Source organism: Paramormyrops kingsleyae, chromosome 25 (genome assembly GCF_048594095.1).
Source record: "Paramormyrops kingsleyae isolate MSU_618 chromosome 25, PKINGS_0.4, whole genome shotgun sequence".
Taxonomy (NCBI): Eukaryota; Metazoa; Chordata; class Actinopteri; order Osteoglossiformes; family Mormyridae; genus Paramormyrops; species Paramormyrops kingsleyae.
The window spans coordinates 25,846,317-25,873,042 of NC_132821.1; the positions used below are offsets into that span (position 1 = coordinate 25,846,317).

The window sequence follows — 26,726 nt, forward strand, 5'->3', positions numbered from 1 at the left end:
CTTAAATATGAAGATCTTCGGATATTTATCGCTTTCGCTCCAGTATTAATATACCCATCACTTATCAATGCATCTTCTTTTTGAGGAAAGGGAAGAATGAGAAAAGAACGACAAACACACAAGCACTCAACCACAACAATACTTTTATTCTATCATGTTCAGGCCGACAGGTTTGGTACATGGAACACACTATAAAATCCACCAAGTTACAGCAGACATCTTGTCATTTAAAAACAGTGTGTATACTGTGTTGTCACAGCCTTATTTACCATGGTGCATGTTTGTTAGGATTAGCACAACGAATGTTGAGTAGGATGACCGCTTCATTGAATACAGTACAGCAAAGCAGACACTGCATCAGGAAGAGCCCACCTGTTCGACCGAACGATTCACGACCGAATGCGGCGTTTCCAGAAGGCCGCTGTAGCGCCGACCGATCTTCAAGCAAACATTTTTGCATACGTCTTTTTCTCCCTTTCCTTTTCTTCCTTGACTTTCTGTTTCACCCTTAGAATCTCGTTTCCAATTGCTGTCAAACACAGACCCGTGTCTTAGACTTCTCATTCGGGAGGGAAAAACTGCGCACTGACCATTATCAGCAACTACTGGGGGGGGGGGGGAACTATTCAAAGAAAACTAAGTTTGCAACAGACACTCACCTTTGTCATCAGGTGTTATTTCATGAGCTTTCTTTAGATCAGCCTAGGATTGAAACGGTTAGATTAGAATGGAAGAGAGCAGAATACACAACAGGTACAATGAATAAACAACTCAATGATACTTCCAGTAAAAAAAATAAAGGCAAATATGTACATACAGCAATGTGAACAAATGTAGCACAACATGAATAGTGTAATGTTAGGGATAAGTTAAATATGACCAAAAAATGTGCATGTGTGTACACGCACACATACAAAAAAACACTGTTTGTGGGGGCTTTTATTATGAAACTTGGAACAGCCATCACTTACCAAGGCCTGAGTGTAGTCCTTCAGTCCTTGGCATGCCTGGGCTCTTCTATACAGTGCTTTAGTGTTGTCAGGTTTCAAGTCGAGTGCCTATAATGATGAGAAAATAGGCTTTTGAATTTTATATAGAACACAATATAATGCATCTAGATGAACTATGTGTATGTAGGCAGTGTATTCACACACACAAAATTCACTATAGGCAATATAGAAACACCAATTAGCATAACTGCGTGTCTCTAGTCTGTGGGAGGAAGCCCATGTAGCTTAGGGAGAACATGCAGAATCCCCGAATCGGTCACCTGATTGCAGTTGTCGACGGCGTCCTGCCACGACTGCAGCTTCAGCTTGCAGGCGGCGATGTTCAGGATGCAGCTCAGCGCGATGGCCTCCAGCTTCTTCTGCAGCTCTTCGTCGTCGTCGTCCACTGCCTCGCCTCCAGCCTCCAGGTACCTGTGACGGGTATGGTAGCCCGGTTACCCACAGCAGAGGTAACAATGCGGCCTCACGCCTCTGGGGTTGTCAGTGTGGTTCCTGACCGAGTGCACTGCGTGTGGAGTTTATATACCCACTGCGTGTTTGGAGACTCTCGTTTCCCCCCCCCAGTCTAAAAATGTGATCAGGTGACCTGGTGTCTCTATGGCCCCCTTTACACTTAAATTGAGTCTTGGGCGATCGAATCGCAAGTGAACACCGCTAAATACAAATGTAAAGGACCACCAAGATGCACTGCAATCCGGTCGCTCAAACCACTTGCTGAGGTGGTCTGGGACGCATTTGACCACACATCTTTTGCAGTGTAAATGCTAGTGCATCTCCGACAAGGATGATACGATAATGTTACTGCGCGAGGAATCAAAATACTAACCCAAGTGGTCAGCTGGACACCTTGGGGACGCATGGCAGACATAGGGGTAAACAGCCATGTGTCTCAGCTGTATACTTATGGTTTTAAAACCAAGTGTTAATGGCCTAAATCAGCCTACTCTGTGTGCAAGTGTGTACCCTGTGATTGGCTGACATCACAGTGGGGATGTCCCCTGTGATTGGCTGACATCACAGTGGGGATGTCCCCTGTGATTGCCTGACATCACAGTCAGGGTGTCCCCTGTGATTGGCTGACATCACAGTCAGGGTGTCCCCTGTGATTGGCTGACATCACAGTGGGGATGTCCAGATTCATTGATTACTAGATTAGATGGATGGATGGACGGATACAGCCTTCTAACATACCTTAGAGCCTTTGAGTACTTTCTATTAGCTGCTAACCAATCCTGGGATTTAAAGAAGTTATTCCCAATGGTCTTAACATCCTCTGCAACAGACAGGATTTTATTAACCTGCAGAAAAGAAGACGATTATATCAAATCGGTGAAATAAACCATCACGAAATCCTGATTCACCAAAAAATAGAAGACCAAAAAACTCTAATTTCAATTTTTCAAATTCAAAATTCAATTTAATTTTTAAATAGCGCCTTTCGCAAACAGAGTTGCCCCAAGGCATCTGATACCGACGTCTTTGAAATCAATGTCGGCATCCTCCGGAAAGTCGGGATGGAGGTCTCCGGAGCCGTCGCTGGGAGCGACGCCCCAGTCGTCCCCCTGCCGGTGTTCACCGCAGTCTGCGATGACGCAGGGCTTTAAAAACAAGACCACCCGGTTAGCGCTGGGCTCCGCACGCGTGTCTGGGCGGCGTGACGTTCTGCAGGCGGCTGCACCTTCACGGGCGTGTCCTCCTTCGTCTCCACCGCTTCCAGCATCTTGACGATGCCCATCCCCTTCAGCACCTGTCCGAACACCACGTGCTTCCCGTCCAGGTGGCTGGTGGGAACGTTAGTGATGAAGAACTGCGAGCCGTTGGTGTTCGGCCCGGCATTCGCCATGCTCAGCAAACCCTCCTTGTCGTGCTGGAAAGGAAAAATCAAAGAGTTATTAAAAACAAACATCAATGTCTGATATTTCAAGCAGTGAGTTCTTATATGTAAACTACTGGATGGAGTTTTTAATTACTTTTTTTACAGTACCTTATAGTGGAAATTTTCATCTTCAAACTTAGCCCCGTAAATGCTCTCCCCTCCAGTACCGTTCTGATTGGAGAAATCTCCTCCCTGGATCATGAACTTCTTAATAACTGTGAATGGGAGAAGAACCGAGTTTTACCTGAACCAACTCCGACACAGTACATCTAAAAACATCCCCCCTGCTCCATTAGTCACTTAAAACACAACATACTCCTGTGGAAGGGGCACCCTTTGAAGTGCAGCGGCTTCCCTGTCGTGGGCCCATCTCCCTTCTCGCCGGTGCACAGAGCTCGGAAATTCTCGGCGGTTTTCGGAACCACGTCGGCGAACAGTTCGAGCACGATGCGCCCCACTAGGAGACGGGAAGACGGGGCCGTCTGTGACCGAACAGCGCACAAGGACGCTTGGGAAAGCAGCTGTTTACTGCGGAGCTTTCTGGAAGCCGGCTCTTAGTCGCAGTTTGCAAAGCCATGCAGCAATGTATTAATAAATCAATGTTATCAAGTAATCTAAATTTTAAAATCGTTTTATTGACTAGAGGACGCATCGCTAAAATTTAATTAGTAGAAATTATAATGTAACTGTTTTGTCGATTTCAGAACTAGCACATGTTCAGGAATTGGTTAGGCAGACAACACACGCACATGGCCTAACATCACTGGTAATATCTAACTAGCATACAATTACACAGTCTCATAACTCTAACTCAAATATAGATAAATGATAATTTTTTTATAATAAATATCTATTTCTTTCAGTACCTGGACACATCGCGGTTTAATTAACGTTACAGTCTGCTAACGTACCTCTTTCACCGCCGACGTCAACGTCGAGAAACACCCGAGGGTTATCAGCCTTAGAAGGCTTATTTTGAGGTGTTGGGTTTGACATTTCTCATTCGATTGCCGAAAACAGTGATGACACTTTGCCGACTCTGCCGTGCACCGAAAGTATGGCAGCCAGCAGCGTCTGGGGATCGTAAGACCGCAGTATGAGACGAACAACGGGATGGGGAAAAAAATGCATTTCCGGTGGTCTGGAGACTGAGCATATCAAAATAAAAGTTTCATTTCGCCAAATTCATTTGCAGGCTATTTTGCGTTTGATAAAAATGTATTAAATGGATAATTTCTGTCACACATAAATATACATAAAATGCATGTACATATATAGATAAATATTACTTTGAATAGAACACTAGCTTTGACTAAAGATTTACCATAAATAACATGTCCGTTATAAACAACATCTAAAATCTGATTAGAATAAACAACCCAGGTGCAAACCGGCCCTTGGGTATACATTTTTGTGGTATAAGGCTTCCAAGTAAACAGAAAAACAAAAAACTCTTCGCCTTCAGAATAGTATGCAATGGTAACCATTTGAATACTTAACCTGTCAAAAAGTTTTAAAATAGCCAAATACTTATGTCTTGTTCTTGCATTTCTGTATTGTGTTCATAAGACACGTAGAAAAAACTAAACATTGGTAGTTGTAATGTTAACAGAGATGCATTAATTTAGAATTCTATTTACAAAGACCAACAATAATGTCATAAAAATGTTTATTTACAAATTGCACTCACTCTAAAAAATTGCAGTCGTTCTTTTAAAAAAGAAATTATCTCACATTTACTGTGGCATGTCTGATACATGTGATGCGCGAATGCGAGAAACGTGTCTTTATTAATGTTTTCTTGAGCTCACCACAAGTTGGTAGCCATGGTCGATAAAAACAAACGCACTGAGCGAGTGGGGGCAGTCACCAGAGAGTATTCATTCATATTTTTCTCAATATAAGTGACCTCAGAAATATTACCTCATTTCCAGAAATTCTTATAGGCGAGAAACCGCTTCAAAGCATATTGCTAATACTAATTAGTCCAAATCAACCGCCGCAGTGTCACAATACTATACAAATAACATTAATTCTCCAGCAAGGCGCTTCTCACAAAATCCTATTTACTCACCATGCAATCATGCAGCAATGTAAGCATGCATCCGATTACAAATACGACATGCACCATTAAAAAAAATCTAGAATGCATAACATAATAATTATAATAAATGCATGCTATCTGATATTTAATCAAATTTGCTGGAGCGAATGCATGCACCTACACATGCACTCCGATGGACGCGTGCACGGCCTCTCGCGACCAATAGAGAGCGTGCCGCCCTAATCCGCACGCGTGGCCGCGGGGCTGAGCGCGCCGTCATATGACTCCGATAAGCGATCCATGGAGTCTGCGAGCGGCGTCTCTCCGCCATGGCCACACGTCGCGACCGTGCGGGGCGACCCGGCAGCCTCTGAAACGGGACATCATGGCTCCCACTTTGCTCCAGAAGCTTTTCAGCAAAAAGGCCGGCGCGGCTGCCGCCAAGGACTACCCGGGTCCGGATTTATGGTAGGTGCGGACACGGTCCGAAGGGGGGTGCTAAGCAGACGCTGCAAACGTGCTCGCTGTTGGATTCGTGGGATTCTTTTTTTTTTTTTAATTTCAGCTATATAGATACTAAATATATTTTAAAAATCCGCGCTCGGTTGGCGCTAACTTTGCATAAGACTCTGTCCCATTTCTTGGAGCAGCAAAAAACCACGAGCAGCCCTCTCTTTGTATGTGACCAGCGAAACCAGGGGATTGCCTTTATTTTCCTTGATCAATGGGGACGGTTCCCCCCTCCCATGCACGTACCGCACATCAGGCAGATGGCGCATTACCCGCGGCCGTGTGCCCGGCCAGCCGAGTCATATGACTGCCAGGTGGAGCGCCGGACGGGCGTCGAACCGGGCGGCTGGTCCATAAACGCGATCCTCTTGGCGATCTGCTCCCTGCTCATATTGCGCATGTTTTTAATAAGTGGGGTCGACCACGTTTCTCTCCATCATTTTCCAGCAATTTCTCAACATAATTCCCTTTTTTTTGGGGGGGGGTGGGCTATGAGTCCTGGACGTCCTCGTGACACCAGTGTAAAATGACACAGCAGAGTAGATCTGTTATTTACATCAGATGCTTTGCAATTAGATGCACATATGAAGTTACCATGTAGGTATGTTTTCTAATGCAAGTTCATTCACGGTCGAGACACTGATCTGCAGGCGATCCCGAATGGGGTACGAATGCCCCCCCAAGGTCCTTTTTAGGAGTTTTGCAGGTCGGCGGAGAACTTCACGCCAGACGCATCTCAGTTTCCCCAACGCCAGACATAGGCGCAATACTGCAGGAATGTAACGTGCTGCTTTTCAGAATACAAAACTCTGCATGTTTTCGGCTCGCCTTTAACTTCATTCTGGAAGAAAAAAAAATATATGCAGGCAGGAACTTGTCAGAGGTACCATGTGGATAGGAATGCTTTGGTTGTCTCCATTTTTGGGGGGTTCTTTGAGTCTTACAGAATGGTGACCTCACAGTAACAAACAGCATTGAAGTGCTAAAATTACCCACCTTTTGGTGTGGTAAGTTAGAATACCTTGTTCTATTGACCTATGCATGCTTTAAGGTACAAAGGTAAATCAAGGAATGGATTTAACTAAATCAGATTTAGTTAAAATGGATGCGTCGATGCTGTATTTTAAGACTTTAAGGAACATGCACTGGGGTTTTGTTTTTCTTTTGATTCTTCCCATAATTTGGTCCCTGTATCAGAGTATAGGGAAAATGACAGGTAGTGAAGTCAATGCATTGCGCAACTGTGGGTCAGACTGTTTGAAAAAGGAAAGAGAACTCCATTCACTGCAGTCATGTGGATGTGAAAATGAATCAGGGCTGGAGTGGACTGCTCCTGTGATCTGAAGATGACGGGGTTCGTCCTCTTTTATACAACTTCTCCTTTGGCCGGGACATAGAGCGAGTCAGTCCTGCCCTGCAGTAGTTTGACCGGGTTAACAAGAGGAGTTTGTTGTTTAAATGACCCGGGCGGAAAGATGGGGAAATATACCAAGGCGCTGTGTGCATTGTGCTGTAAATGGCGTCCACACACCTGTAGCCCTGTGAGGCCTCTGGACAACTGGATGCAGTAAGTCGCTGGCTCCCCCCCCCCCCCCCCTCCTAATTTTTGATGCACTCTGTGGAATTTAACTTTTGGTCAGTGGGCACGTATTATTTGTGTGTAGCTCAATTGTTTTAGTATTCATTATGCTGTTTAAATGGGGGTCCGCTTTTCCGTTCATCTGTTTTTAAATTTTAAGGAGAGCTGGCTGTCTCTGTTGATTTTTGTATCTGCAGATCAGCTTACGGAATGTGATCGTTGGATAAGGGCGAGTTAATTAGTCAGCAGCAACCTTTGGCAGTTTGGTGGGATTAACGGCAGAGTAGATGCTAGCGAGTCACAGGTTCTGGTCAGCTAATTTTCCGGAGATTTTCCCTCTAAATTGGTCTTCTTCCGTAATCCGGCTGAGTTCAGTCTGGGTCGATTCTAGGTCAGTAGCTTATTCGCATTGTGGTTTTTCATTCGGAAGAGGTTGGACGTGTCGCAGGTTTAATATTTTGACATTGGGTCAGCTCGGAATGTGATGGACAGGCTGAATGTCCAGAGTGAGAGAGGAAGTGGGGACTACTAAGAGTAAGACAGCTTCCTCTTACATAGACCAGTTCCCAGAAATGTCAGATATATATAAAAAATAATGCAGCTTATTCTATGCATGAAATGTACTGATATATTGGATACGATGGTCACCACCATGCACCAGTCGTGGGTGTAAAATCCTTCTGGTTGACTGCCTGATAGGCAGAGCTCTTTGTGATTCGTTATTGATTCTATTTGACTAAGGTCTGCTAGAGATCAGTGGGGGATGACTTTTACCTGCCTGGCTTTGAACGTTTGAAGGACTGGTTGGTGGAGGGGGAATCATGATCAACAGCTTTTCAAAGACTAGCAAAGTTATAAGCATTTGGAAATGTGTGCTGTTTTTTTTTTTTGTGGAAGTGTGTTTATAGATACAGGAAGACAACAGAGCTGATTTTTAATTCTGCGGTTGTATTTTTGATTCGTCAGCGGCTTGTTCTGTGGGTCATTGTTCTAGCCTGTCACATGTTTGCGAGGAAATAAAAGTCAATAGCGGCAGGCACGTGTGTGCTGAGCACGCTGCCCCTTCGCTGTGTGACCCATGGTCAGAATCTCCCGGTTTGGACTGTCTGGGGGGGGGTAGGTCTTTTTGTGGTCTGGACCTTATGAAACTGCTACTTTGTGAGTGGAGGAATGTCATTGACTGTAATTGGAATGTTCAGAAATGTTTGAGTGCTTGAACAGTGCATTGAACTGTTGGGTTTGAAATCAGCGTTTATTTTAGCGCTTTTATCCCGTTTCGGTGTCAGGGATGGTTGGAAATAACCGCATGTCTCCATCACGGGTGTCGTCGCTTCCCTGGTCTCACAGATAAGGCAGCCTGGCTTTTCTGTGATCTTTGGGTCTGGTGGCAAACGTTGCACCCCTTTTGCGTCAGGGTGCCACCTGGCACACGTGTTCCGGGCTGATTTCTGCATAAATTCACGAGGCGAGCGTGAACGTTTGCCGGGGTGGCAATTTACAGCTCACAGTGGAATTGCTTTTGAGCTCCGTTTGGGTTGATTGCTGCAACTAAAGATCATCAGGCGCTTTAATGGTTTTCAGCACTTTCAGCTTTGACTGTAGATTTTTCTAGTCCTTTTTCCTGATTGACGTGGAGTAATATGGTGTGGTACGTCACTGACTTAGTTGTCCTTGAATTATACCTGCGCCAAATCTCAGCGGCAAGAAGACTTGTGTGGGTTGAGTTTGTACTGTTTTTGTTTCAGTACATATTGGTTTTACATCCCATAAAAGCAGCTGATGCCTGCAGCGTGCAGTTGCTAGGAGATGTCATATGACTGTCTGCTCACATGATTAAGTCTGTGCCATTGTAAGTATGGGTGGGGTGATCTTTTGTCTTCCCTCACCCTTAAGCTAGCGCGCTGATAGACTGTGAAGCAGCCTGATCGTAAGAAGCTCTGCTTCTCGGAGGGGGGGGGGGAGTTGCGTTATAGCGAGTGTCCAGAGGGAGTTCCCTCTTCCGGGCTGGTGTGTGTATTGCATGAAGAGGATTACCCAAGATTACCCAGCATTACCCAACAGCAGGGCACCGGGGCGACTGGATCTAGCGTGACTCCTCAGAGGAAAGTCTCTGCTCTCTCTCCCCCCACGCCAGTCCTGCAGGTTGGGGCTTCCCCAACGGTATGATGGCCTCCTCTGAGTGTGAAGGGCCGCTTTCCCATGAAGTGCTCAGCACCAACGAGCCTTAATTATCCTTGTAATCATTTTAGACGCTGAAGGGAGACGTTACCCATCATTTGCTGTTTTTGTATGTGGCGGCTATTAAAAAACAAAAATCCTTCAGTCGGCAACTCGAGTTTTTCTGTCCCACAGATTCCAGTCGATTTCCTAAATCAGGGTCCTGCCCGGATCCCATCTTACTGTTCACATTCCTGTGAGATGATAACTAGCCCCCTAAAAGAAGGCCGTCCGTGGTTCTCAGCTCCGTAAGGTGATCTTTCCGCAGGGTTGTTTGTGTCCCAGCGCTCCCGATTTCACACGACGTTCCTCGTCCTGAAAACTTGCAGGGTGCGGTTCCAGCACTTTCTGCCAGACGCTGTGTCACTAAAAGCACGTGCTGAGGTGAGACAAGGTGTCACGACGGGCGTCGACCCGCGCGTGACAGAGGGGTTAAGGAGGGACGAGTTTAACTCTGGAGTAGGGAGACAGGTTTACTTGTATTAGTTTAGATAAGCTGGTTAGTTGGTTGTAGGCAGCTAATAATGGTTCGCAATTGTTTTTTTCTCAAGTTATAACACCGTTGTTGGTATTTTTTTTTTTAATCCTATGTCATAATAAACATACTTGAATGATTAATTCCGGGTAGCCTTGCACAGCACTAAGTACAATATATTGGGGTATACTGTAGCTATTTGGGTATACCGTAGCTATTGGGGTATTTGGGTATACCGTAGCTATTTGGGTATACCGTAGCTATTGGGGTATTTGGGTATACCGTAGCTATTGGGGTATTTGGGTATACCGTAGCTATTGGGGTATTTGGGTATACCGTAGCGCTTTTGGCACATTTTGTAACCAAGACCTCAGGAGATGGGATTAGCATTTTGAAAATGCTGACAGAACATGGCATGGTGTAATGCTTTGAAGGTTTAATATAATGGAAAAATTAGGTACCCCCCCAGTTTTATTCCTGCTTCCTGAAGTTTTAGAGCGATACGTTGGTGGGGGGCGGTCCTTCGCTCATCCCGCAGTTGTGAGTGGCAGACCGCAGACAGCTCCGGAGGTCACTCGGTCCGGTCTGGGATCAGTGGGGGCTGCTGACCCGGCGCTGTGGTCCAGCCCCTGGTGACGCCTCCCATCGAGCCTTTATCCTATCCTGCTATGGCGTCGATTATCCCCCCCCAGCAACTACAAGCAGTCCCCATCCCCCCCCCCCCCCCCAAATGTTTTCCCTCCTTTCCTTTTTTTTTTTCCTTTTCATTTTTCGTTTTTGTTTCATGTCCAGTAACATCCTCCAATTTGGGGCGGGGGGGGGGGGGCACACGTGAGGAAAGCGAAGTGCTGGATTCGTAACTGGATTCACTGTGCCTGCCCTTTGATTCCACGGTGACACGCACTACCAGCTCACGCACCCCCAACTCGGGGGGGGCAGTGCGCTAGCCGGCAGATTCTTACCGTCAGCAGCATAAAGGGGGGGTTTGTCCGCCCTTCAGAAAGCGGGCAATGTGCTCCCGCTGGCGTGGTGCCATGCAGCTGGATGGGGGGTCGACGGGCAAGTTCAACAGGGCGCTGGCTTTGCAAACGAGGGGGGTGGCGGCGGCTGCTTTCTGCCATCCTGGCCGGGGGGGGGGGGGCTCTCTTCTGAGGCCACCGGAGGGCATCTGTCCTACTAAGAGGGGGTGTCACGGCAGGAAGGGTAGAGGCAGGGAGTTGGTGGTGGTGAGGAGTGGGGGGGCGGTGACTCCCTGGCGACGTGTCCCGGGGGGGGCGCTTTCCCGCGGGATGCGGAGCTGGCGGGCCGCCCTCAGCAGCCCTGCCCTGCTTCCCCAGGTCATCTGACAGTCTTGTGCTGCAGGACGGGCTCCAAACTGGGATAATAATAACCATTGCCCCACCGGTGCAGGAAAGCTGCTGGGACGCTTTTTATTTTTTACTTCACCCCCCCCCCCTCTGTTGGGGAGGGACGCCAGGATGGAGAGCAGGTACGGAGATCACTTTTCCTGCGAGAAGCCGGTGTCCGAAGGCGTGCCGTGTGTGAGTGGGGACTGGACGCTCTTCTCCTCCTGTCCCATCTCCGCCGTCTCCTCGGGTTAGAATCTCCCGAGCGCTCGTTTTATTTCTGGCAGATCTGATCTAGAAAGGAGGCAATCGTGCCGGGGTGCGCTTCGCGCTGATGTGTCATGTCGAAACCCGGCCTTTAAAAATGTCACTGAAAGGCAGTTTGTTCCGGAGGAAATCTGACTTTTCTCTCGCTCGTTGTCGCATTTACTGTGATTCCGTTCCCCTGAATCGCAGCCGCCTTGGCAGCTTTCCACATGGTTTATACACATAGCTGTTGGTGTTGGATCCATTGTTTCCAATTTATTCCCATAACAAATGTGAGCATTTGTGCTAAAAGCTTCCGCATTAATATGCACGTCGTTTGTTCAGTTTCGTGTCCTGCAGACCTATGAGTCGGGGTGCACAGTAAGGGTTACTGCGTTCAGCCCTTATTTACCATCAGCTAGGCTAATCCCTCTGGCCGCTTTTGTGTTCCCTGGATCATTGTCCTCCCGCATGTGCTGGGCGGGCATTAAATTTGCACCCAGGACCAACTCCGGGCTCTTTCTTTCTCCCCAGCTGGGCATCGTCGGAGTTGGACCTTAATCAGATCCGCCTGATCGTTTACCAGGACTGCGAGCGTAGGGGACGGCAGGTCCTGTTCGACTCCAAGGCCATCCGGAAGCTAGACGCAGCGGACCAGGTACGAGGCGTGGCGTGTGTGTGTGTGCATGACGTGTCAGTGTGACATATGTGGTAAACATTTCTTGGCCACGTATGTTTCGCTTGACATCTTTAGCAATACTTTTTAATTCTCCCTTCTGATGCGGGTTTTTTGAGGTGACTGTAGTTAAACAAGCCTGCAGGGGTAGCAGTGTTAGACCCTCTGTCCTGTCATGCCCCCTCCTCACCCTCCCATCAGCATCGTAATCAGAAAAGTCTGACCAACAGAAGTTGACGTAGAGGGGGGTAGAAGTGTCTCCATGTGTTGTGATGGGGGGGTGAGGTGAAGCCTCCAGTTCAAAGCCCCCCCCCATCCCTCCCCAGGGAGGAAAGTCACATGCCCGGTAATCCAAGTTTGTAAGCATCTCATGACAGGTCTCAGTGATCAGCTGCTGTGCGTGGCCCAAATAGGTCAGGGAGTTTACCGCCCACACGTCTGGGCAGCGCCGTGGAGGGGGGGGGGGCGGGGAGCGGGGGCCACATATGCTGGGTCAGTGTCAGAGAGCAGGTGACTCTCGGATGACTGGCCGAATCACTGACCGCTTTTCTTCGCCGGTGGGGTGGGGGGGTTGGGACTCCATAGGCTCCGGCCGGAGAGGGAAAAACAGGAGCGAGTTTGGCTGCGCATGCAATGTGGGGAATGCCCTGCGGGCAGCCAGGGGGGGGCCTGCATTTCTGTGTGGGCCGTCCCTTCCCAGCCTCGCACCCCGGATCCCGGATTCTTTCCCCTCGCCTCCCAAAGGCTGAAGAAGGCTTGTGAGACAGAGCTTCTGTCAGCGCAGGAACAAACGGATACTGATTACAAACAAACGCGTGCAAAAACGCTTTACGAGCGAGACGACACCCCCGTCTCGGCCTGTGCTCCGCGAGGAACATGCCTCGGCTTTTCCGTGCGTATTGTGGGTCATATAGCTGTTATTTTTGGCAGCCCGTCTGCAGAAGCACGTGGGCCTCAAGCTGGGTAAAACTCTCACACCCTGTTTCGTTATCTTAATCGAACCCCATGCCGGCCTGAAGCTCTCTCACTGACCCCTTCCACCTCTGGGCTTCTTAAACCCTGGCAGGTTTCCGCGGCAAATATCAGCCTTTATACGCTGAGGTACCGCTTTGTTTTTAATCTAGAGAAGTAAATGTTATGCGTAGATATCACCCCCTTTCTCTGCATTGGACTGCTCCAGTCCTGCTTTTCCTTGCAGGCATCGTCAGGCCGACCCACTGGAACAGGGGACCGGGTTTTCCGGCCAATATGTTAACGGGAGCGCGTGACCATGATTGTTTTTTATGTGCTGCTGGGGAGTCACGCTGGGTTAGATAACAGAGTAGCAGATCTGTGTGTGTGCGGGGTGGGGGGGCGGGATAGATACAATGGAGTGGACGCTTTCTGGGGTTGTGTGTGTCCGCCTCTGTTTCCTGTCGCATTTTAAACAGCAAGACTCAGTCTATTCATTTTCTTGGTGTGGAAAACGTGGAGAACCGATAGATTTATTTAGAAGATGCTTTTAATCTAGAGCTACATGCATTATTGGAAAAGCAACATCCCTGGGGTTAAGGGTTGTGCTCAAGGGCCCGACAGTTACATCACTCAGCCGGTCGCGGGATTTGAACCACCGACTTTCTGATCACTGGCATGGCATCTTAACCCTCTGAGCCACACTCTGCTGGTATATCACGCCCAATGTCGTGTCTGTAATCACAAGGTCGCCCGTTTAAACCCAGCCTCAGCACGTCTGCGGGTCCTTGAGCAAGGCCCTTAACCCCCAGCTCCCTGGGCGCTGCTACGGGTGGCTGCCCTTCGCAGAAGCTTACTCTGCAAAGAGGAAGTTGAGGGAGGTGTAAAGACAATTTTCCCACGGCGATTAATAAAGTATCGATTTATTGCACCATTAGGGTCTCTCGCATCTGAAGATCTGTCTTATTCTCAAATTGGGTGCAGGCAGCCTGTCAAACTCCATCTTTTTTAAAATTTGTTTTTATTTTTTAATCCATTCCTTCTGACAGCTGTCCCCTGTCTGGTCTGTTTCGTTACCTGGGTGGCGGTCCTGATACGTGCTAGCCTGTACAGGCAGAGTAGATAGGTCGGCGCATGACGCAGGTCGGGTGCGTAGTGAGGGCGGAAGCCTCATCCGTGTACGTTTTCGTTGTCCTCCAGAAGAACAGCGATGACGCCCAGACGAAAACGCAAACCAGGTGCTATAAGGCTCATCGGAGTGGGGCTTACACCATCAACGCCCCCGGCGCGCCAGCAGCCTGCCAGCCGTGCGACGGGGAAGCCCTGCCTAGCTACCAGGTGAGAGCGCTGCCTCCGTTAACGCGTTTATAAAACCGCTCCTCGTTAAACGACCGAAACGTCGTTAAGCTAAACGGTTGCTGAGTGAAAAATAACGGTAATCAAGGCCTGACCGCGACTATGCTTTTGTACGCATTTCTTGTATACTTCATGAAGTGGACACTTAAGAACATCTTGTACACTCTCCTTCAAAGATCTCTCTCAATCTGGCGTGCGTTGTGGTCAAGTGTACGAAATTTGATTGTAAATGCTGGCTTTGATCAGAAATTAGTTTTTTATTACCGTTCGCAAATGATGGCTACCCAGGGTAGTCTCTAAATGAGGAGTGGTTGTCTTTTTCATATAAATTTTAACATCGGTCAGTTGATCCTCTGCGCGGTCCTTCGTTTTTATTCCTCTTCATCCTCCCCTCCCTTCCTCTTCCTGAACAACATGTCTCCTCCCCCCCAGTACACAAGGCCCGCCTCTGATGTCAACATGCTTGGCGAGATGATGTTCGGCTCCGTCGCCATGAGCTACAGAGGCTCCACGCTAAAGATCCACTACATCCGGTGAGGGAGTCCCCCCCCGCCACCGCACCATGGGGTTTGGGGAGGGAGTGTCGGCACTTATCCTAAAGTCACTCCCGTCTCCTCTTTCCCGGAAAGGTCTCCGCCTCAGCTGATGGTCAGCAAGGTCTTCTCCACCCGAGTTGGCAGCACCACCGGGAGCACGAGCACGTAATGGAGTCCCTCCCCCGAATAAATGTCGGATAAAGCTGATGGGGGAAACGGCCGAACCGGACCAGCACCCAAAATAAGCTCCATGTGACAATGGAAAAAGCTGAATTAATATCACGATTTACCCAAAGAGTGGAATCATTTCAGTAATATGACAATGATAATAATAATAATATGTTTAATTTATGGGGCCGATGTCTGGCTCAGTAAGATAGGACACTGTGCCTGTGATCGGAAATCCCAAATCCCAGTAATGTCACCACTGGGCCCCTGAGCGAGGCCCTTAACCCCCAGTCACTCCAGGGACTGGCTGACTCTGCCTTCTCAAAAACGTCCATCACGTTGGATAAGAGCATCTGCTAAAACTGATGCGCAATAAAAAAAAAACAATAAATAAATCTTTAGGAAAGATGAATCCAAGCAACATAAGTAACGGGTCTGGGTTCGGACGGCTCGTTAGCGTGCTGGCCTGCTCGTTAGCGCCTCCTGCTGGAAGTGGGGAGTGTTGGTCACAGAGTGGTGTGTCTGCGTCCCTGCACAGGTTACAGGACAGCTTCGAGTACATCCACCAGGAGCCGGCGGCGGGGAAGTCCTGTCCTAGCCAGAGCGGACTAGCGAGCCAGAACAGCAGCAGCATAGGTAAAGCTCACCCCCCTCGGTCCATCCGCCCCCCGCCTACATTTCTGCCGCTATTTCCTGACCCCCCCCCCGTGCTTCTTTCAGGGGTCTCGCAGCCCCGCGGCGACAGGCCGCAGCTGGGGCCCCTCCGCCTCGCCCGGAGCGCCTCTTTCTTTGCAGGTTTGTGTGGAATGCCGGTGTGAGCCACACAGAGCGTACGGCCCCGCCCCCACTAACCGGCCCCCCCCCCCCCCTCCCCCTCCCAGCCATCACCACGGCAACAGGGGCACATGGCACCGGCAGAATCAGAGGGCCGTCCACGTGGGAGAATCGTCTCGTTTCGTTTCGTTTGTGCTGAAGAGAAATTCCACCCGAAGTTTGACGTCTGCCATCCAACCTTGTGTTGTGGGTGGGAATTGCAGCTAGGTGCTACAATTCCCATTGAGAAACTTGATATTCCCCAACATGCCTTTTACCTTTTGTGTAGCAGGAACGCAAATACCAAGGAACGATAGTAAATTGATGAAAACCATCCCAATGCTGGAATGTCGTTATTGGGTCACATGATCAAGTCAGAAAAAACTATATGAAATGCACAAATTCTTTAACCAATAAACACGCAGTGCCAGTTTAAGATGGAATTCCTGAATTTGACCAATCAGAGGAGTGTGTTTGATCGTCAGCATTGACAATCAAAGGTAGAGAGGAATATCCGGTGGCCGCTGCCCGTCTGCCCTCTGATTCTCTCAGGTGCTGTGCCGCACTTCAGCTGGGTTCCTCCTGTGGGCGCTGTTCTCCACCGGTCACTGTGGTCAGACCCCCAACACCCTCTTTGAGTTTCTCCAACAAAATGAGCATGACGGGATGAACTGCCTGGACACTTAACTGGGCGGTTTTCCTTAAAAATTGTTTTTATACAGAATCCTTTACAGCACTGGTGTCCCAAAGAGTAACCTGGACAAAATAAAAAAATTCAGATAGATTATTATAATACTGTGGTCTAAGCTCATAAATAAGAACTATGTCGGGGTAGATAAGTGTCCAGGTGGCCTGTAATCCTCTTCCATGCTGGATCCCTCCTTTCCCTGAGCTGTGTATTCCATGGAAGAGTCCAGCGTGGTGTGTTATCCAGTGTCCGGTTGCCAGGAATTCCCGGATTCCAGCACCTTTGCTCGTCACATGCATGGTTGCCAGATCACTGGTCTCGCTGTGAGTCGTGTGCTGTTGCTCTGCATATGTGGTGACCGCGTCACCATCCTGAAACATCCAGAGAGATCTGTGTTTGCCCCCCACCCCACCCTCGCACGTTCCCCTCTCCTCGATGTGGGCCGGACTTGTGGCGTTTCGGCGTCCGAATCACTCCGATTCACCGCGATAACCACATGTGACGCACTTTCAGCTCACAGCACCCCGGTAGACATGCCGAGCAGAGGACACAACGAAGACGGAGACAGCGGCATCGCCCGATCAGGTACTGCCTGGGCTCCTCCCACTCCCTACAGAGGCTCATTGAGGACATTAAACGTGTTTTCTCACAACCAGAACGGTCGTCATTATCAATGGACCAATGTGTTGCAAGTAACATAATCATCTGTACCTAGTTCTGATATCTCTTTAACTGCCTTAATTTGTAGGGGAAAGGTGTCCTTTAGTTGATAGGCTAACCAGAATGGTTAAAAATGCCCCCCATGTGGCTGTGTGCTCATTCACGGTCTGTCTCCCCCCCCCCCCCCAACACACACAGCCTCCCTCAGCAGCCTGTTGGTCACCCCTCTACCATCCCCAAGCAGTTCCCTCACCAGCAGCTGTGCCAGCAGCTACCAGCGACGCTGGCTGAGGAGCCAGACCACCAGCCTGGAGAACGGGCCGGTGCCCCGCTGGTGAGTGCCGATCCCCAGACGCTATCGTCTCGCGAGGCTCCAGTAAGCCCTAGGTAGATGTTCTCCGCCACCTTTATCAGCACTCCCCTTCTCGAGGTTTCCAGACCGGCCGTTGGATCCTGCTCCACAGATGGCCCCATAGATGAACATCCAGGTGTCACATTGCAGGGGCAACGAGGAGATATTCAGCCTATCGGACGAAAGTTGCAGCTCCAACCCGGCCGTCATCCGGCGGAAGAAGATCGCCGTCAGCATCATCTTCTCTCTGCCCGAGAAGGAAGAGGAGAACAGGAGCTTCCAGGACTTTTTCTTCTCCCACTTCCCGCTCTTCGAATCCCACATGAACAAGCTGAAGACTGCCATCGAGAAGGTACGGCACAGCCGCTGAGGCTGTAGGTAGCTAGCGATAGCCGTCCCCGTTGGGATAGTCGCTCCCCAAAGTACAAAGCGGATGCGTAATTTTAAGAGGATTTTTAGTTGGAGGAATAATCGAATGATGTGGTTTTTCCATTGGAAGCTCCTGCTTGTAGGACTTTAATGGTGGTATCTGGGTTCCTATGGAAACTGAACCACATACAACCAAATATACAACAATGAGCTGAAACGTATGACTACCCCCGTGTGAAGCAAATGATGTTGGCTATATTGTAAAAATGGTGCAACATCCTGTCAGCAGTTCGTTTTTTTTTTTTTTGTGTGGTTTTTTTATTTTGTTTCCTTCCTCAACCGCTCTCACTCGCCGTATTTGACTGAGACGCCTTGAACAATTTGGTGCCTCATCGAAGTCACTCAGGTCTTTACTGCTGCCACTATTTTCTGCACCAACTACAGCTATTGAATACTAGCTTACCGTGTTTTATATCCCACACCTTGACACGCGCGGCTTTTGCGAGATGGTCGACGTCATTCACATCACATGAGGATGGTCATTATCTTTTGGCTCGTCGGTGTCTATGAACGTTTACATATACATCATTGGTATGGAAGTTGCGTGGCAGGATGTGTGACCTTGTAACTCGCATGTTAATCGGGCGATTGCGTTTTTATAATACGCCTTTAAATTCTTAGGGATTCATTTCACTTCTAGGAGAGGTCAGAAATCCCCAGGAGACGGTGAAAGATAAACGATCCGGTTTTTATCCGTATGGGGCCTGGTGGCGCTTGCTTGCAGCATCCAGCTTGTCACTGAGCTCCGGGAAGCTAAAAGGGGTCGTGTGCTTCAAGCAGCATCTGTCCTGCTGCGACTATTTATCCGTCCCCCCCGCCCCCGATCTGGCACTGTGTTTGCCTCAGGCCGCTGTTTTTTAGCCCGTCCCTGCTGCGAACCCCCCCCCCCCCCCCCCCATGCCCCAGGCAGGAGTACGTGGCCTCTTGCTCCTCCACACGGCACTCCTCGGCTAGAATGCTAACCTCCTTTTTTTTTTTTTTCCCTCTCCTCGTTCCGCCGGCCTGGCCGCTCATGCCGCAGGCGATGATCCTGTGCCGGAGGATCGCCGAGTCCAGCCAGAGGGTGCAGGTGTACCTGTGCCGCGTCATGGATGCCCTGGGGGAGTTCCGGTGAGTGACAGACGCGCCCCCAGAGCCTCGCGCGGCTGCCCTACTTTCACGCTGAAACTCCACATCCTGCCCCCTCCCCGGAAAATGACGACTGCGTTAAAAAGTGGGGTACGGGAGCGATCAGGGTCTATCATCTGATAGAATATTAAGGACGTGATTCGCGATTGTATTGTCGTATATATAATGTACAGACCACTAAAATACCGTGAAATCCTTACTTGCATGTCTCCTTGCAGCCTGACACTTAAATGATGGTAAATGCAAGTAGGGTGGCCAGTATTAGTATTCGCATTATTAAATAATAATAATACAAGTGGAAATATAGTAATATGTACAAAGATGTAGCAGCAAAGATGATGTAAATAAGTATCTATTGCATTTTAATAATATTTTATTAACTATATATTGTACTCGTATGTTATTCTATAACATATAAATGTATCATGCTCTATTATTATTACTATGGCTATTTTAATGATTTCATACTACTGTTTTTCTAATATCGCTAAAGTTTTACAGTGTGTATCTTATGTCTGCATACTAAGTACGCAGACATAAGTATGCTAATGACTGGCATACTGAATGAAATTTTGATGGCCGGATCACAAGACGTCCAGCCGTAGATGTACGTTCTGCCGCAAGCCTTCTGAATCACATGGCCCTGTGAAGCTGGATCATATCAGAATGTGACCCCCCCCCCGTCCCCTGACAGGACCACCATTTGGAATCTGTACATGGCCCCCCGCGTCACGGAGCCCGTGTGGCTGACCATGGTGTCCCAGGCGGCTGATAAGAGCCCGCTGTGCCAGCGCTTCCTGCAGGAGCTCACCCTGCTGACGGAGCACACGGCCAAGAGCCAGTCAGTTTGCCCCCCCCCCCCCCCCCGCCTTCCCCACGTCCAGATGTCCAGCTCTGTCCCCTCATGTCATGTGACCGCCCTCCGCTTCTGGTCCCACCTCCCCCCAGCTTTCTGGCCGCCCTGCTGACAGCCGTGCTGACGTACCACCTGGCCTGGGTGCCCACCGTCATGCCCAGTGACCACCCGCCGATCAAAGCGTTCTCCGAGAAGCAAAGGTCGCAGACTGTGGACATGCTGGCGAAATCCCACCCCTACAACCCTCTATGGGCGCAGCTGGGTGAGTGCCAGCTGCTGTCGCGGGGAACGGGCGCATTTCTGTCCTCCAACATTCTGAATAAACCCCGCAGCATCTCCAGATGAGATGTTCATGGTTCAGACAGATAGCTATGAATGGGGAGTGCTACTTTACTGCGTTGAGCGATGCTGCCTCCTTGTGGCGACGGGCTGCATTGCACCTTATCATGCAAGGCTTTAGAATAAAGTTTCGTTTATTATCAAAATATGCAGGCGTACAGTGAAACAAGACGGCGTTTGTCCGAGACTTTAACGGCTTTACGCTAAATGCGACAAGCAAGACAATAATGGGACAACACTGGCTAAATATACTGTACATAGTTCGACTTTCAACTAGGACCGCAAGGTAGGTTTGATTGTACCTTATGGTTTAGAAGCACACAGTTAAGTACTGGATTTATTGCCTGAATGTTCTATTGAGGTTCATATTGTTGGCAACATTGTTGGCATGTGGTTTTCACATTAAGGCCCACGCAGTGAGGTGACGTGGGTTGGATCTGTGCCGCAGGTGACCTGTATGGGGCCGTGGGCTCTCCGGTGAGGCTGGCGCGCACCGTGGTGGTGGGGCGGCGCCGGGAGCTGGTGCAGCGCGTGCTCCAAGTCCTCACCTACTTCATCCGCTGCTCAGACCTGCAGGAGAACGTGATGAGGCACGCCGGGCAGTGTGCTGAAGCCCCCCCCGGGGGGCCCACGCTCACCACCACGCTGGAGAGGGGCGAGGTAGAGCGCTCCGAGTACGTGGTCGTCTCCGTCCAGGATGACCCCGGAAAACCTAGAGACGCGGAGGCACCGCCCTCTCTTGGGGGCCTTGGAGCGGCACCCAGTTCGGAACCCAGGCACATGGACGGGGCGGGGGCTTTGGGGGGGCTGCCTCAACAGAGCCCTGACCTGCGGGGGCCTCGGTCAGTCTGCCTGCCCCAGCAGAGTCCGCTGCTGAACAGGGTCCAGTTCCGGATCGGCAGTGCTGACTCAACGGACTCTGACCTGGAGTCCCGGCAAAGAGAGATGGACCAGAGCTATAGGCAGTACAGGGAGAGTTTGGAGGAGTCTTCTGAAACACGTCCTGCAGGGGGCGACCTGGAGGAACCTCCCTCAGACTGTCAGGCCCAGACGGGCCCTTCGGAACACTTGGTGCAGACACCTGAGTTGGAGCCCTCTAGGAAAACCCCGCCTCCGAATCCAGAAAGTTCAGCCTCCCGCCTGCAGGGGGCGACAGCGAGGCTGGGCCCGGGCAGGCTTGCTTCCTATGGGAGTGTTGGCAGGAAGCTGCCTGTCAGACTGACGGGGGACATACGCAGGAACGAGAGCTCTGACAGCGCCCTGGGGGACAGCGACGAGGAGGAGGCTTCCTCGGAGCAGACGGGCATGCGGAGGGGAACGGAGGCACACGGAGGTCCCAGGGAGGAGCAGGAGCTGCCACTACCCAGGTACCTGCCCCATGTGAGAAGGAGTCTGTCACGACCTCCAATACAGCTAGGCTCCCCACTGGAGTCATTCAGGATAAATCACAGATCAGAGACAAAACCTAAATACCCTCCTGGTGTCTCTCATACTCAGTTAAATCCAGTTTATTTTTATATTGCACCTTTCACAAGACTGTAGCACCAAGGCACTAAAGTGTGTGTAGCAATCAGTTGCTACATAATTTACATTAAATGGTGCATATAAACATGGAATGTGGAAAGGTGGGAAGAGAGAATGATGACCCATGTGATTATTGTGCTGCATGTGACCTTTGAACTCCAGACAGATTTAAATCTGCCTCGTAAATACTGGCTAACCCTTAAAGGGTGGGGGTGTTAGTATGCTGTTAATTCAGCCCTTAAAGGGGTGGGGCTGTTAGTATGCTGTTAATTCAGCCCTTAAAGGGGTGGGGCTGTTAGTATGCTGTTAATTCAGCCCTTAAAGGGGTGGGGCTGTTAGTATGCTATTAATTCAGCCCTTAAAGGGGTGGGGCTGTTAGTATGCTGTTAATTCAGCCCTTAAAGGAGTGGGGCTGTTAGTATGCTGTTAATTTAGCCCTTAAAGGAGTGGGGCTGTTAGTATGCTGTTAATTCAGCCCTTAAAGGGGTGGGGCTGTTAGTATGCTGTTAATTCAGCCCTTAAAGGGGTGGGGCTGTTAGTATGCTGTTAATTCAGCCCTTAAAGGGGTGGGGCTGTTAGTATGCTGTTAATTCAGCCCTTAAAGGGGTGGGGCTGTTAGTATGCTGTTAATTCAGCCCTTAAAGGGGTGGGGCTGTTAGTATGCTGTTAATTCAGCCCTTAAAGGGGTGGGGCTGTTAGTATGCTGTTAATTCAGCCCTTAAAGGGGTGGGGCTGTTAGTATGCTGTTAATTCAGCCCTTAAAGGGGTGGGGCTGTTAGTATGCTGTTAATTCAGCCCTTAAAGGGGTGGGGCTGTTAGTATGCTGTTAATTCAGCCCTTAAGGAGTGGAGCTGTTAGTATGCTGTTAATTCAGCCCTTAAAGGAGTGGGGCTGTTAGTATGCTGTTAATTTAGCCCTTAAGGAGTGGGGCTGTTAGTATGCTGTTAATTCAGTCACCAAAACATGGCTTGTATGAATGACAGAGGAACAGTCTATTTCTTTCACACACTCCTAGTGAATCGCATGTTATCAGCACAAGTCTATAAATCCCCAGCAGCACATTGCAGTCTAAGACACACACACTTTTCATGACTGATTTAAGTGTGATTGATTTTGTTTGTAATCAAACAGCCTAAAATACCAAAATATCATTTGAGTCCAGACTCCTGTTTTTGTGTTCGTATGTTTGTTCACACGTCTTTTGTGTTAAATGTGTCCCCAGGTCTGAAACCTTCAGCAGGCCGGACGTTAATAATTTTGGGAGGTCGCTGTTCGGCGGGTACTGTCCGCAGTACATGCCTGATTTTGTGCTGCACGGGACCGGCTCGGATGAGAGGCTCAAGCTGTGTCTGTATAGCGACTTGGAGCACACAGTACTGGTGAGTGCCCATAATGTCGCTGGATTGTGTCCGTAAATCCACTTTATCTGGTGATGCCACCTTAATGTTGGCTTGTTTATAGAAATGTAGTCCTGACTTGGCACCCTTTTGCCCTTCCGTCTTGCTTGTATGTCACTTTGGACCAAAGCATCTGCTAACCAAATAAACGTAAGTGTAGTTTTGTGACCGTCACGCCCCCTGCTGTCAGTAATGTCAATGACAATACAGGCAGTTCTTGACATAAGTAATCTGTTGCACAAGTCAAATTTTATGTAACTTGGATTTCCCTCCCATGTCATGCAGAACACCTTATAGCAGAGAACACGTAAGCTAAAATATACTAGTAATATACATGAATGAAAAGATGATAGTGTAAATTTACGAATAGACGTGTCGCCTTTTTACGCTTCCACAAGCTCTGTGTATCTCTTTTTATTTATTTTTTTCCCTTAAGTCCATATTTACTTTAGTTGGTCCTAGACTTGGAAATAAAGCTCCTCTAGACTTTGAGAAAATTTACTTGTACGTTTATTTAACTTTTTGTCCAAAGTGACGTACAAACGAGGGTAATCGCAAATTACAAGCATACAGAGTGAACGCAACATCTTCCAAACAAAGCAAGTACATAATAAGAGTAAAATGGTTTAACAGCAGCTGTTGAGGCATTGGGGTACGTGTGTTAGAGCCTCCTTGGGTGCTCGATGCCGTTAGCGGTGGCTGCGCTGAGTTTCTGGCCCTCCTCAGCATCCCGCCTTGGACGAGCCGATCGCGGAGGCGGTGTGCATCGTCGCCGACGCTGACAAGCTGACGGTGCAGGTGGCCACGAGCCAGCGGCGGGTGACGGACTCCAGTAAGATCGGCAAAGACGTGCTGGTGTCTAGCTTGGTCAGTAACCTGCTACACTCCATACTGCACATGGCCAAGCTCAACATCTCCCCAGATTTCGTGAGTAACTTCCTCCTTCCCGGGCAGAGAGCTGCGGTGGTTCGAGGGTTTTTATGTGGAGGGGGGGTGGGGGACAAAATTCATAGAGAGGGGCCAACCTAATTAGCCAATGATATGTTTTGAATCTGTGAATGACGGGGAAGGCACACTCTGGGGCCCAATCAGCAGCCAGTGCCCCGCCCCTGTTTACAGCCTCTGGCACAGTTTTTGCTCTCTGACCGTGAATGCTGTTTTTCGCCCCCTAGTGTATCATGCACCTTGAGAATCGACTGCAAGAGGTTTACTTCAAGAGCAAGATGCTGTCCGAGTACTTAAAAGGACAGAAGCGGGTGCACGTGAAGGAGCTTAGCCTGGTACTTGGGTAGGTAACCTCCTCATTCGACCATTCACACAGTGCAAATGACAAATAGATTATGCATGACTTCCCAGTAGACTGCTCTTTACTGGGAGAGGATTTCACATGTTGTCACTGTCGCATGCTGTATCCTCTGGGTCAATTTGCAAAAAGCAGATAATAGTGTTTACTGTTTAAAAATAGAGGATTTACCTTGAGCTGCTAACCTATGGCTGTGTTTCCCCCCCCAGTATCGAATCCAGTGACCTCCCACTGCTTGCAGCCGTGGCCAGCACACACTCCCCCCACGTCGCCCAGATACTATTGTAAATTAACCCCCCCCCCCCCCCCCTTCCAAACTGAAGCATATGAACAGTTTTCCACTGAGTACGGCACTGGATTATGAGATGAGAGAGCCTGATTTGTACGTGGTTCAGTCCTTGCATCCGGTTGTGTTCCATGGGGCAGGCGGACCTGTTCAAGCAGTAAAACGTCATACTCACTTCAGGACTTGCTGCTGAATAGTATGTCTAAGTTATCTTTGCTTGTTTAAATGTTCCTCCTGTTTTCGTGTGCGTTTTTTTTTGAGTACTTTTTATACAATGGGACGAAAACACCAAGACATTTAAGGGAATGCCTTATTCATTGTAAACGTTTACATAAATATTCAGAATGAGGTTGGCACAGTAATTGTCTGGTACAGTGTTTTTAATGTTCTTAATTTTTAATGTATTAACATTTTTTTTCCTTTGGTGAAATGGTCACAATTCAGTATGCTAATCTTACTTATTCAGGTATGGCTATTTTTCTGCAGCGTTGGTTTTGTTAAATCGGGGAGTGTCGATTTAACTAAAAAATCTAAAGTATTTTTTTTTCCGTGGGGGGCAGTCTTAAGTTTTGTGACCAGTGAGAATCCATAGGGTGAATTTCTTACTGCTCATTTTAAAGCATACTGAATGGTGAGTTATTTAAAAAAAAAAATGTTTTGTTTTTTTTTTTTTTACTCTATTTCCGGTGATGTATTTTTCATGAGATGCACAGTCTTAGAAATCCGTGGATCACATTGAGAGTGCCTTCCGCACGAGGCGAGCGGGCGGGGCCTCACCCGGGTCTCCCTGCGCCTGCCTGCATTGCAATGGACGTACAGCCGTGCGCTAACAGGATTACAATCACTGTCCGCATGTCCTGTCACCTGCATGATACGGGGAAAGGGAGAGCTTGGCCGGGGTGCTGATAAACTGGATTCTGGTCCCTGCGTCCACACGACTGGGGAAGCAATCCCTCCCGCAGCGGAGACTCTGCGATCGGCTGTGGCTCCCCCCCCCCCGACCATGACCCACTGTGACTGGATGCTGCTTGTCCCTTTAGGTCTTTTAATCGGGCCTGGTGCGTGGTTCTGACTTTCTAACACTCACGTCGCAAATGCAGACCAATTTTTTCTTTTGTACCATTTCCTACTACCTGACAGGATTTCCACCCGGATGTCTTTGCAAAAAAAAAAAAGTCTTTTGAGAAAACTAGTGGCCGTGGAAGCTTCTGTAGTTATACATTTTACACGCGTATTTGGCTTTAATTCTAGCGATGATTCTAATGCAGATGAAGCATTGCGTTTCTAACGTTTTTACACTAAACACTACCTCAGTTTGTCATCGTTGGATTGTCGAGTGTTAGCTTTTCGGAAGGTTTCTTGGTTTCCTGTCGTCATGAAAAAAAGCAAACCAGAATACTCTAATACTCTGTGTATGTGAATAGATCTCACTGTATTAGCACGTACGTGGTTTAGAAATAACGTAGACTACGATAAGCATGAGATCTGCATAATGTGTGTATGGAGAAATATGTAAATGTTAAGTTCACGAGGCTTAATTCAAGCTGGTGTTGCTTGTGATTGAAATTCTTTTTATCTTCATTCAGTATTGGTTCTTGTTTATTAAAATGCTGATAATGAACTATTATACATTTGGGTTTATGCTACTATGCTTGTTTTGTTCAAATGATTTGTTCATGAACACAAAGTAATTTCTTGATTTGTTGAAAATTCAAAATGTATGCAAAGAAAGTTCGTTTCCATAGATTAAGCTCAAGTTCAAAACTTCAGTGTAGAGAAACAGGCCGTAATAGTAGACATATTAAATGGTGTAAAGTTTAGTAGTAATGGCATTAGTATGTAGCATGACTTTTAAGATGTTTGTGTGTGTGTGTGTGTAGGCACGCACACACACACACACATACACACATGCAGTTCTAGGTCACCATGAACCCGACAAGATGTGTTCATAAAATGGATGG

The 26,726-nt window shown here is 48.6% G+C and overlaps 2 protein-coding genes across 6 annotated transcripts; one reads left to right on the plus strand and one right to left on the minus strand.

Moving 5' to 3' along the window:
* Positions 1-126: 126 nt before the first annotated feature.
* Positions 127-4,006, minus strand: ppid (peptidylprolyl isomerase D). The gene is made up of 10 exons (XM_023799242.2): positions 3,798-4,006; positions 3,203-3,343; positions 2,995-3,101; positions 2,689-2,877; positions 2,486-2,608; positions 2,202-2,308; positions 1,271-1,421; positions 972-1,058; positions 660-702; positions 127-529 (listed from the first exon to the last, which is right to left on the minus strand). The coding sequence occupies exons 1-10, from the start codon at positions 3,880-3,882 to the stop codon at positions 441-443; spliced, it is 1,122 nt and encodes a 373-aa protein (XP_023655010.2). The 5' UTR covers positions 3,883-4,006; the 3' UTR covers positions 127-440.
* A 1,144-nt stretch (positions 4,007-5,150) lies between these two features.
* fnip2 (folliculin interacting protein 2) lies at positions 5,151-26,394 on the plus strand. 5 transcript variants are annotated; one of them, XM_023799235.2, is made up of 18 exons: positions 5,151-5,398; positions 11,838-11,961; positions 14,131-14,268; positions 14,719-14,819; positions 14,916-14,987; positions 15,529-15,626; positions 15,711-15,785; positions 17,005-17,076; positions 17,350-17,485; positions 17,654-17,855; positions 18,954-19,042; positions 19,755-19,901; positions 20,009-20,178; positions 20,704-21,622; positions 23,002-23,158; positions 23,903-24,103; positions 24,349-24,464; positions 24,689-26,394. In XM_023799235.2, the coding sequence occupies exons 1-18, from the start codon at positions 5,211-5,213 to the stop codon at positions 24,765-24,767; spliced, it is 3,084 nt and encodes a 1,027-aa protein (XP_023655003.2). In that variant the 5' UTR covers positions 5,151-5,210; the 3' UTR covers positions 24,768-26,394. The 5 variants fall into 5 exon arrangements, with proteins under 5 accessions (XP_023655003.2, XP_023655004.2, XP_023655008.2 ...); XM_023799240.2 differs by lacking the exon at positions 5,151-5,398 and adding an exon at positions 6,755-6,794; XM_023799237.2 differs by lacking the exon at positions 5,151-5,398 and adding an exon at positions 6,813-7,007.
* Positions 26,395-26,726: the final 332 nt, after the last annotated feature.